Raw genomic sequence first — 11,426 nt, forward strand, 5'->3', positions numbered from 1 at the left:
ACACTTCTGACACGGTGTCACTGTTGGTGAGAAAAAAATCCTGAAAACACCATTAGACATGAGGACTCAGAGGTCTGTCGTGAGTCAGAGACAGGTCCTGCTCAGACATCTGTCCAGACTCGAGGCAGGTCCTGACTCTGAGACAGGTCCTGACTCTGAGACGGGTCCTCACTCGGAGGCAGGTCCTGACTTGGAGACATGTCCTGACTCTGAGACTGGTCCTGACTCAGAGATCTGTCCAGATTTGAGGCAGGACCTGACTCTGAGACAGGTCCTGACTCTGAGACAGGTCCTGACTCTGAGACGGGTCCTGACTCAGAGGCGGGTCCTGACTAGGAGACTGGTCCTGACTCGGAGGCGGGTCCTGACTCGGAGGCGGGTCCTGACTTGGAGACTGGTCCTGACTCGGAGGCGGGTCCTGACTCGGAGACTGGTCCTGACTCGGAGGCGGGTCCTGACTCGGAGGCGGGTCCTGACTCGGAGACAGGTCCTGACTCTGAGACAGGTCCTGACTCGGAGACTGGTCCTGACTCTGAGACAGGTCCTGACTCGGAGGTGTGTCCTGACTCAGAGACTTGTCCTGACTCGGAGGCGGGTCCTGACTGGGAGACTGGTACTGACTCTGAGACAGGTCCTGACTCGGACACGGGTCCTGAGGCGGGTCCTGACTCGGAGATGGGTCCTGACTCGGTGACAGGTTCTGACTCTGAGACGGGTCCTGATTCAGAGGCGGGTCCTGACTCGGAGACTGGTCCTGACTCGGAGGCGGGTCCTGACTCGGAGGCGGGTCCTGACTCGGAGACTGGTCCTGACTCTGAGACAGGTCCTGACTCGGACGCGGGTCCTGACTCGGACGCGGGTCCTGAGGCGGGTCCTGACTCGGAGACGGGTCCTGACTCGATGACAGGTCCTGACTCTGAGGCGGGTCCTGACTCAGACGTGGGTCCTGAGGCGGGTCCTGACTTGGAGACGTGTCCTGACTCAGTGACAGGTCCTGACTCGGTAACAAGTCCTGACTCGGAGACGGGTCCTGTCTCAGAGGTCTGTCCTATCTCTGAAGCAGGACCTGACTTTGAGGCGAGACCTGAGTCTGAGACGGGACCTGACTCTGAGACGGGACCTGACTCGGAGACGGGTCCTGTCTCAGAGGTCTGTCCTAACTCTGAAGCAGGTCCTGACTCTGAGACGGGTCCCGACTCTGAAACGGGATCCGACTCTGAGACGGGTCCTGACTCTGAGACGGGTCCCGACTCTGAAACGGGATCTGACTCTGAGACGGGTCCTGACTCTGAGACGGGTCCTGATTCTGAGACGGGTCCTGACTCTGAGGCAGGTCCTGACACTGAGGCAGGTCCTGACTCTGAGACAGGTCCTGTCTCTGAGGTGTGTCCTGAATCGAAGACCGGTCCTGACTCCTCCGAGTCAGTACCGATCTCTGGATTGACCAAATTTACAGGCCCAGCTAAGCGTGGACTAAACTCAACGTTTGGTTCACTCTTGGCGGGTTCTTGCCTCTCTTCTTCGTCTGAATCGTCTCCACCACACGCAGCCTTTTTGATGAGCCCCCATGCCTTCTGAAGAAAGGTGTCTCGGAGATTGATTATCCGCGGTCGTGCCAGGGTTCTTTTGAAGCACTCTACAACCTTGTAAATCACAATTGGATTGTTGCTTTTGATCATTTTGAAGAGTAGTTCTCTAACTACATCTTCATTGCCACAGAGAAGTTGTAAGATATCTCTGCAGACTTTTTTTTCCATTTTCTCAAAAAACACAAAATCGATGTCTTTAACTTCTTTCCAGATTTCTGGAGCAAGCTTTCTCTGGACCGGTTCGGTGTGCTTCTGTTTGTAAGCCCCATAGCTAGATCTATTACTGGATTTGTAAATCAATCTCCAAAGGATCTTTTGCACCATAACTCTCCTTTCGTCTTCTGTTCCTCGCCTGAAGCCCATCCTGTTTGCGTCCCTCAAAAATTGCTCAGGGTCCATGGTTGCCTGAGTATAATCTTCACTCAGGCAGTTTTCATCTGCGTACAAGTCCTCGGTAGGAAAAAACGTCTTTCGGATCTTTCTTTTAGTGGACGTTAACATCTTCTTTGGACGAACAGGATTCTCCAGGTGTTTTTTGAATTTTTCCACAATAACCTCGTGTCCTTCTGGGTAATCGAGCATTGCGATTAAATGCAGTCCACTGGCAAAGTGGAATGCATCTCTCGCAACACTTTGGAAAATCCTTTCAGCGAGCTCTTCTGACAACTCAGAGAGTACGTCCACATTTATATCTCCAGTTTTTCTCAGTAGCAAAATCAAAATTTTGCTGTGTTGTTCCTCAAATGTGTGTCGGATAAGATGCAGAGTTGGTTCATCTGCAGCCTTCTCAATTACCTCCCACAGAAGTTCGCTGAGAAACTTCCTCTTCTTATAATCTGGGCTTCTTTGGCCAGGATGGACTTTGTTGGACAATGTCTTTTTGACTTTTGTCCAAAAAGAGACCTTAGGCCTCATATCCATTTGCGTCTGTTGGCTTTCGTCAGTCATTTTTATTGTGGTGAGCTAAAATGTTCAAATGAATCTTGTTTGGCTGATTTGTGGTAACTGATCAGAGAATTAACTGATCAGTTGGTGATGTCATGGACTCTATGACATCATAAAGTCATCCTCAGAAGGGCCTCATGAGGCAGACATCATTTGAAGTCATGCTGATGACATCATTGTCAGAAGCATGGCAACTGTTGCTAAGGGTAAAAATAGCACGCAGTGAGCATGGGCTATGAAAAAAAAAATTAATCTGTGTGCACTAAATGCATTATTCCCACAAGTCTGAACGGGCAGTGATGTGCGCAGCTTAACAGGAGGGGTCAGGGAACCATTGGACCCTCCACTTTACCGCCCTACCCATTTTTATTTGTTATTTGGGTTCCATCTCCTAACAGGCATAGAGCAAAGGGTCAATGGAACCACAACACGACCTGGTCGGCCGGTCTATCAGTCTTGTGATGCCCACTGGTGTGTGCCCACAAAAGTGAAAAAAGAGCATGCATTTCTTTAAATGTTTATGGGGTTATGATAAGAAGATATTTTATTTGTTAACAGGGGTTAAACACGATAGGTGCAGTAACGGTGTTTCTGTACTGCAGAACTGCAGTACAGAAACACCGTTTCTCTGTGGTTTCTCATAAACTGAGAGAAATTGGAGTAAGACAAACTGCGTCTCCCGTGTGCTCATTTACTTGAGGTGAGAATAACCCTCAAGTTTATTTTAACTAAGTACTTTTATTATTTGGTACTGTTCGAGGATTGTTTATGGAAATGTAATGTGTTAAAAGATATTATACGAGTTTTGTTGTGTTTCGGAGCCAGCAGCGGCTAAAGGAAGTAGCCAACAGGCCATGATGCTAGTTGGTTAGCACACACTGTAGCGGTGGGAAAGAGCGGGCTACTAGGTGCAACCATAGACATTAATACCGGGGTCCCCAAACTCTTTCCTGTGAGGGCCACATAACTTTTCCTTTCTCTGCTGAGGGGCCGGAGTCAGTTTGTAACAGAAAAAGTGTGACGATTGCAGGAGTGCCTAAATGTAAAAATGTATTGTTTTCCAGAAAGCACAATCAAATAACCCTCTCTGGGTTCTTCACAGAAAAAATCCAGGAAATAAATAATAACACTATTAATGAAATAAATACCGTATTTTCCGGGCTATAAGCCGCAGATATCTCTGCCGCTCCAGGTTTTCCACAACGATGCAGCACCAGAGGGGGGCGGATACCCAAAGTTTGAGTCATAACAGGTCAATTGAATATCACATTTATTACAGTTGAAAAAGAAAAAGTTGCCAAGTTTAGATTTAACTGAACTGATTGCGGTAGTTTACGAACGGTAACTGTAACAGTAAAAGTGCTGATCCTTCGTGTCTGCTACTAGCATGTGCTAAATGAAAATAGGTTCTTCCTTCTTCATCTTTAGATCTCAACGGCAGCTTGCATCCATTATTGTTGCACTACTGCCATCTATTGGATCCTAATATCTATACCTCAAATTCTCATAATGATCCCAGTATTATTTAAAAAAACTGAAAAATCTTCTTTTTCCCCTCAATGCAATTTAACTGATCAACAACATTCTCAAATTTCAATTCCCTGTTAAAACCTAATTCTGTTTTAATAGGTGCTTTCTTCTTTTATTTCCAATTTTGACTTCCAATGATTCACTTCTTGCTAAAGAGCCCTCTGGTGGTTGAAGAAACCACCAACGTGGATGCGGGCCGGATCCGGCCCGCGGAACGTAGTTTGGGGACCACTGCCTTAAACTCACAGAGCAACCTCACTGATATGCAGCACTGTTCAAAATGTTTTTATAAAATATATATTGGTATGTAGAGAACACAGAGGACTGAAAAGTGATTTTGGGGGATAATGTGCTGAGCTGGAGCAAATAAATCCGGTAGAAATCATCAAAATGTTTTTGTTCTTGTCATGCTTAAATGTTTAAATGCACATTTTAAATTCAGGTAAAAATGATACGAGTAAAAATCTAAATGCAGTGTTTGAAAAAATTAAATAATAATAAAAGTAATTTATTAGGAAAATGTAACCAGAAATAACTGGCTTATGGAATATTTTTGCTCATTATTTTTCTTCTTTAAAGATTTATTTTTGGACTGCCTGCTTAAGGAAAAGCCAAACCATCCATCCATTTTCTTACACCCTTGTCCCTTAGGGGGATCAAGAGGGTTGCTAGTGCCGATCTCCAGCTAACGTTCAGGGCGAGAGGCGGACAGGTCGCCAGTCTGCCGCAGGGCAGCACAGAGACACACAACCATGCGCACACACACACCTAGGGACAATTTGGAGAGGCCAATAACCTGACAGTCATGTTTTTGGTTTGTGGGAGGAAACCGGAGTACCCAGATAAAACCCACACATGCACAGGGAGAACATGCAAACTCCATGCAGAAAGACCCAGTCTGGGAAATGAACCCAGAACCTTCTTGCTGCAAGGCAGCAGCTCTACCAACTGTGCCACTGTGCAGCCTGGAAAAGCCAAACCAATCAAATTTAAATCTGGGCTTTAACTAGGCCACTTCAAATCCTTTTTTTTTTTCAGCCAATCAATATCAGACCGTCTATTGTGCTTTTGATCAAGTGAGTGTTAATCAAGTGAGTGTTTGAATTTCTACATTATGTTAGATTTATGCCAGATGTAACGAGATGCACACCTTTTATTCAGAACTCAGACGAACGGATTTAAGTTTTAAAGTCGTTTTATTTGAGATCACATATCAGAACTTTTCTTTGTCACCACATGATTCCCCAGAACAAACGACCTCTTCACAAAGCCCAAGTTTGGTCATTCTTGGAGAAAGAATAAAAAATAATGAGAGGGAGACAGAGGAGGTGGAGGAGGACACTCGTATGTTTTCCAAAAAAAAGTCGAAATAATAAACAGAATAAAAACTATTCTCTACTCCTAATCTCCCACAAACACACTCCCACATGCAAACATGTGAGTACAGAACACTGTAAACATGAAAACTGAATATTTGTGAGTAAGAGACATAAAGAAAACCAGGTACAAATGTTTCCATGTGGCTCTAAGAGCATCGGGCCAACTCTGTTGGGCCCTTCCCAAAAAGCTTTGGGAACGGCCTAGCCAAAGTACAGTTTCTTTTTACATCCCCTAAACAAACATGGGTATGTAAACTTTTTAGATTATCAAGTGAATATTCTTTTGTTAACTTATAAAGTTTTAAGTGGGTTAGCCCCCCCGCCCCCCCCTTATCTTCGGGACCTTTTAAGTTTCCGGTCTGTGTCCAGGACTTTACAATCAAATAATCAGTTATTACTGACAGTTCCTCGGACTCGACTTAAGAAGTCAGACTGTCAGTAATAACTGATTATTTGATTGTAAAGTCCTGGACACTTTATCGAGCTTTTTCTGTTGCTGCTCCTGTTTTATGGAATAACTTACCTTTCCAGATTAGATCTGCCCACAGCCTGGATCATTTTAAATCACTTCTTAAAACTCATTTTTACTCTTTGGCATTTAATTGATGTATTGTTTTATACTCTGTTTTGTCATTTGTGTTGTCGTTCTTGTACAGCACTTTGGTGCAGTTTTATACCTGTTTTAAAGTGCTATATAAATACATTTGACATTGACATTGAAGCATTTTGAGCTTTGAGATGTAAAAATTAGAGGTACAAGAATTTACACTACATTATGTAGTTTGATGTAAATTGATTAAATAAAAGGTTAAATTTTAGTAATTTTAATGCAGCTCTGCTGTGATTTAAGCATTTGTTCGCTCCTCAATATAAAACCTAACTTTAATTGTGTTAAATATTTTCCATTGAAACCGAAATGGGTGATTCTCACGAACCCAACCTATTGAATGTCTTTGAAGATTTTAGGGGCATATTCATGAAAAACTCAAAATAATCCACTTTTATTTGAACAATCATTATTTTTATATTTGGCACAGATCATTGTTTGTTGACAAAATAAGTTTTTTATGTTTTTTAACTGTTTTTAGAATCAAAAATTCATTACCGTAATGCGTCCTAAGGTAAAAAAAAAAAAATGCTTTCGCCTCAATTTATCATTATAAATAATCAAGCAGTTTTATAAAAAATATCATAAATTTGTTTAAATATACATCAATTAATAAAATCTGCTAATAGGGTATATGCCACGAGAGGTGGTGACGTGTTTCCGTTTGAATTTATTCCACATAGGTTGGTTCCAGGTCCTGCTTGCTCCTATTGTTCTTGGCCGAAGCTGCAAGATCTGTACCATGAAAAAGACGCAAAACTTAAAATATCTGTGAGCTGTTGGTACAACAACTGAGTTTTGTGGTGTGCCGTTGTGTCCAGTAATTAGTCGGTACCATCCAGTGCTTAGTTTTTTTCATTTTCCAGCTGATATCAAGGCGACAGCGGACTGTAGCCAAAACTTAGCCACTACAGCTAACACGCGTTTTGTAGCTGCCTGCTATTTCAAAGCTTGAGGATATTGAAGATCCAGCGTCAGAAATGGGAAGATGGGGGATATAAAGGGAGTTGTACGTGGTTCGTTTAGTGGAATAATTTGTTGGAGGAAAATAATGCTGGAGGAAATCCACTGCAACGGGAACAGGCTGAGAACAGAGGCAGCGATTCGGCACAAGGTAAGTCAATACGTGTGTGTTGATGTGCGTTTGTGTTATATGGAGTATGAAATTATTTTTAGGCAACTCCTTAGTTTTTGTTTATGTGACAATTATATAAAATACATTTAACATGCAGTCGGAGCGATACCGAGCACGGTAATTTAAAAACAGCCGAGAGCAGCAACGCTCCAAACCACACAAGAAGTCAGTCAGATTAAGGTCGAAAACCTTCGCTTTACAGCCGTTTAAGTGGCACCGACCCACATAAAAAACCCACAGAACAAATGGTGCAAATCACATATTTCCCGAATCCCGAATATATGAGTATCTACCTTTTCTGTTTCATCATTATTATCCATGTTAGAGAGATTTTTTCCACTTGGCTGCTATCATCTGTTCTTGCGTTAGACAAAGTAATTTTTCTTTTTTTTCCTCTGAGATTTTGCTTAGAAAATGAGGTTATGAAGTTACATCCTCCCGCTGCTTTTTGTTTTTAAAATGGTTAACGGTTACTGTGGGCAAATCCAGCAAGGACCAAGTGAAAAACTCCATCTCTAACACAGAGTGACCTGTGCACCGGAAGCAGGCTATGTGGAAAAAAAATGTGGAAGTGCTAAAACGGAAGTCCGTGGCATATACCCCATTGATGTCACCTAATATGAAGGGCAAAAGGAAGTGAACAGAAGAGGGCGGCATCAAGAGCTAGAGTGGAAAAACATAGGCAGAAAATTTATAACAATCCGGACCTTCTAGAGGAGTATAGAAGAAAGGAAAGGGAAAGGTAGTGTCTCTCTTTCTCCCTCTCTTCCACTCTCCCTCTCTTTTTCCGTCTGTCTCATCTCTCCTTTTATTGTTCTTTGTCACACTCACACTGTCCAAATACATTATGGAGTATGATGAAGACTTTGCTGTCTCACAAATGTTTGTATTGATATCTTATTTTAACAGGTACCGGAAGCGCAAGGAAAAAGGGTTGTTAAAGGCAGCTGCAGACCTGACACCCAGGCAGCTGCAGAAACAGCAAAAAAAATGGAGGGAAAATTCTAACCGATATAATAAAAAGAAAAACACAGTTCAACACATACTAAATGAAACCCCTCCCTCAGATGACAGTGTGAATGAAATCAACCCTCAGCCTCAACCACAACCTTGTAAAAGGATCATCCAACCAAAGAACATAAACTCTAATCAGCCATCTTCAACATCAACACCAAAGCGGAAAAAAAACATACAAATTAACACAAAAACTACGGCTGGCACAACAAATTCTCAGTGACAAAAAAAAGGAACTAGATTGTCTGAAGAAAAAACTAAAACGAATGGAGGAACACAGGTCCGCAGTTCTACTTACAAGTCGAGCCAAAAAGAGGAGACAAAACTACAAGAAGCAGTGTGAGAGAACTAAAAGAAAAAAGATGAGTGACAATGTCAGACTGTTCCTAAACAGAGATGATGTGTCCACATTAATAAATGGTAAAGCTGGGGAAGTCAGGAAAGGTGGACAAATTTACAGAAAGAGGTTCCTCTCAGACACCATGGGAAATCTCCACAAGAGATTTCTTAAAGAGAACCCAGGCCTCGATGTGTCCCGCTCCCAGTTTTTTAAGCTGAAGCCCTTCTGGATAGATAGACCAAAGATCACAGACAGAGAAACATGTGCCTGCAAAATTCATGAGAATTTTTCAAGTAAAGTTAAAAAAAATGCACCATCTTGGAATGATACATACATCATCTGTTACTGATGTAGTGGCTTCATCTGTCTGTGATTCAGAACGCATTGATTGCATGTATGGTAGATGAGAAACCTGCAAAGATCTTACTTTCCCTGTCTACGTGGATCCAACAACAAAAAACAACATTGTATCTTGGACTGAGTGGACAACAAGGTCAACACCAGTAACAAAGAAACTGCAGAATGGCACTACCACTGAGACTGAGATCAAAACCACAACCCTTGAGAAAAAAGTGGCAAGTATTGAAAAGCTTGTAGAGCTAACTAAGACGGAACTGCCCCGAATCTTGATTCATCTCTACAACATTTGGCACCAGTACACACATCTTAAGCAATTGAAAGAAAATTTGACCCAGCAGGACATTGTAGTCCATGTTGACTACAGTGAAAACTATACCTGCAAATGGAGCAAAGAAATAAAAGACACACACTTTGGTGGATCCCACCAGCAAGTGACACTCCACACAGGGGTGTTGTACTATGCTGGTGGTCAAGCTGAGTCCTTTGCTACTGTGTCTGCCAGTCTACAACACGATGCTGTTGCTACATGGGCACATTTGCAACCAGTTTTAGATTACATAACATCAACGTACCCCCTGGCAAAGAATGTCCACTTCCTGTCAGATGGTCCAACATCTCAATATCGGAATAAGGTAGCATTCTACCTTGCATCTACAGTGCCTTTTATGAAAGGGTTTCAAACTGTCACGTGGAACTTCACTGAGGCCTCTCATGGGAAGGGAGCTCCTGATGGAGTAGGAGGTGCTCTAATGAATCTAGCAGATCGTGTGGTTGCCTATGGCACACACACTCCAAATGCTTCAGCTCTCCTGGAAAATCTGTCAAAACATTCATCGGTTAGGCTTTTTGAAGTAACAGAGGACAACATTGCGACATGTGGGGAACTCGTTCCTCCGTTCCTGAAGTCAGTGCCAGGAACTATGAAGATACATCAGGTGAGCACCCACATGTGCAACTAAACAAATTGAAACTCACTTTTATCTTGCTTGGCATTTTTTTTAATCTTGATTTAATATTTTCCAATATTTTTTGTGTAAGTTTTCATTTTAAAACAAAAAATGTTTTATAGGTCTGACCTTTTCATGTTTTGCAGATAAAACTAAACATAATGTCTCCACAGGTTGTTGCTACTGAACCAGGAAATATTAGATTTCGAGAGGTGTCGTGCTTCTGTAGTCACTCTTGTGACTGCTTCTCCCCAAAGGAGTTTGTTTTCACCCAAAGGGAATCTGAAGAGACCATCAAAGTAGGAACATGGGTGCTTGTGGACTATGACGGAGACCTCTATGCTGGCACAGTAACACAGGTAGGTTTAAGACTGAGTGGACAATGGGAAATCAGGTATGCAAGTATTGGATTCAGATTCTCAACATGTAATGTGGAGATAACGATCATGTAGTAATCAAATTGTCTTTGAAAAACCCAGTCGATAAACTGTTTTTGCTTCATTAATCCAGATTGCCAGTGGTCTGTATGAGGTTGATACAATGAGCTGTGCGGGAGACAACCGCTTCTACATCCCGTCAATAAGATTTGCTGGTGAGAAGGTGTGGTATTATCTGGATGACATCAAAGAAATTATTCCTGAACCACTGCCTACCTCTTCATCCGCAAGACACTTCTGTGTGGTGTCAGAAATCTGGGCCAAGTACAAAAAGAAAGTCCAATGAATTATTAGCTACAATGGCATATTAAAGCAGTTGTAGATAGAAACAAAGAGTGGAATAAATTTCCATGAAAAAATCTAAAATTTTGTAGAACATAAGAGTAAATTTGTAACTTTTGAAACTCATAAATTTCCACATTTGTCTCTCAAAAATTTCTGATTTTAATCTCAACATTTCATGGGTTTTTGTAGAAAACTTTTGACTTGTTGAACTCAAAACTCAGAACAATTCCGATATTTTAAAATAATTAAGTTTTTTGGCAGAATTTTACTATTTTTTCCTATCTACAATGACCCTCATACATTGTCATTTAGGAGTGTTAACGAAAAGGATTAAAAAAAACGGAATATTGCCTCTACTTCTGAAATATGTGATTTCTTGTGAACTAACATTGTTTCTTGTTTATCTGTGTTTTGTATTCTTTTTCACACAAAGTGTTGTATTACTAGAAATTTGCTAGCACAAAGTTGAAGAAAAAAACATGAATTCAGTCATTTCACTGTTGCTTCCTGTTATTTTAAAGTTTAATATCTTGTTAATCTCTGTGCCTTTCTTTTGATGACCTATCATCTCCCTTTGCCTTGTTTACTTTTGAATTTACCCTAAATCAAACTCATTGTTTCCCATTCACTTTGACAATCCTATGCACCATTTTATATGAATATTAGCCTACTTCAGTTTGTACTATTTCTGAACCACTGCCTGTTCATCAGCAAGACACTTCCAATTCACTTCCGAGTGCTTATAGCTATTACTATAAACACTGTGACTCAAATATGGGACTATTGTTCTGTTCAGTTTGTGTATGTTGACTTAATAAACATAAATAAAATTAGCAAATGTATGTTTTACTAGGGAAT

The 11,426-nt window shown here is 41.7% G+C and overlaps 1 protein-coding gene across 1 annotated transcript; it reads left to right on the forward strand.

Moving 5' to 3' along the window:
* The first annotated feature begins 9,564 nt into the window (after positions 1-9,564).
* LOC148154776 (uncharacterized) lies at positions 9,565-10,569 on the forward strand. Its single transcript, XM_088014694.1, has 3 exons — positions 9,565-9,834; positions 10,020-10,205; positions 10,357-10,569. Exons 1-3 carry the CDS (start codon positions 9,565-9,567, stop codon positions 10,567-10,569), a joined length of 669 nt encoding a protein of 222 aa, XP_087870820.1.
* The last annotated feature ends 857 nt before the right edge of the window (positions 10,570-11,426 follow it).

The sequence above is a fragment of the Poecilia mexicana genome, unplaced genomic scaffold (genome assembly GCF_051168715.1).
Source record: "Poecilia mexicana isolate PSO_F unplaced genomic scaffold, ASM5116871v1 scaffold_17, whole genome shotgun sequence".
Classification (NCBI taxonomy): domain Eukaryota; kingdom Metazoa; phylum Chordata; class Actinopteri; order Cyprinodontiformes; family Poeciliidae; genus Poecilia; species Poecilia mexicana.

Excerpts from the sequence above, each read along its gene's own strand:
- LOC148154776 (XM_088014694.1), top strand. The coding sequence starts at position 9,565 with ATGAAAGGGTTTCAAACTGTCACGTGGAACTTCACTGAGGCCTCTCAT. Across the intron at positions 9,835-10,019 it reads GAACTATGAAGATACATCAG|GTTGTTGCTACTGAACCAGG; the intron begins GTGAGCACCCAC and ends ATGTCTCCACAG. Across the intron at positions 10,206-10,356 it reads ATGCTGGCACAGTAACACAG|ATTGCCAGTGGTCTGTATGA; the intron begins GTAGGTTTAAGA and ends TCATTAATCCAG.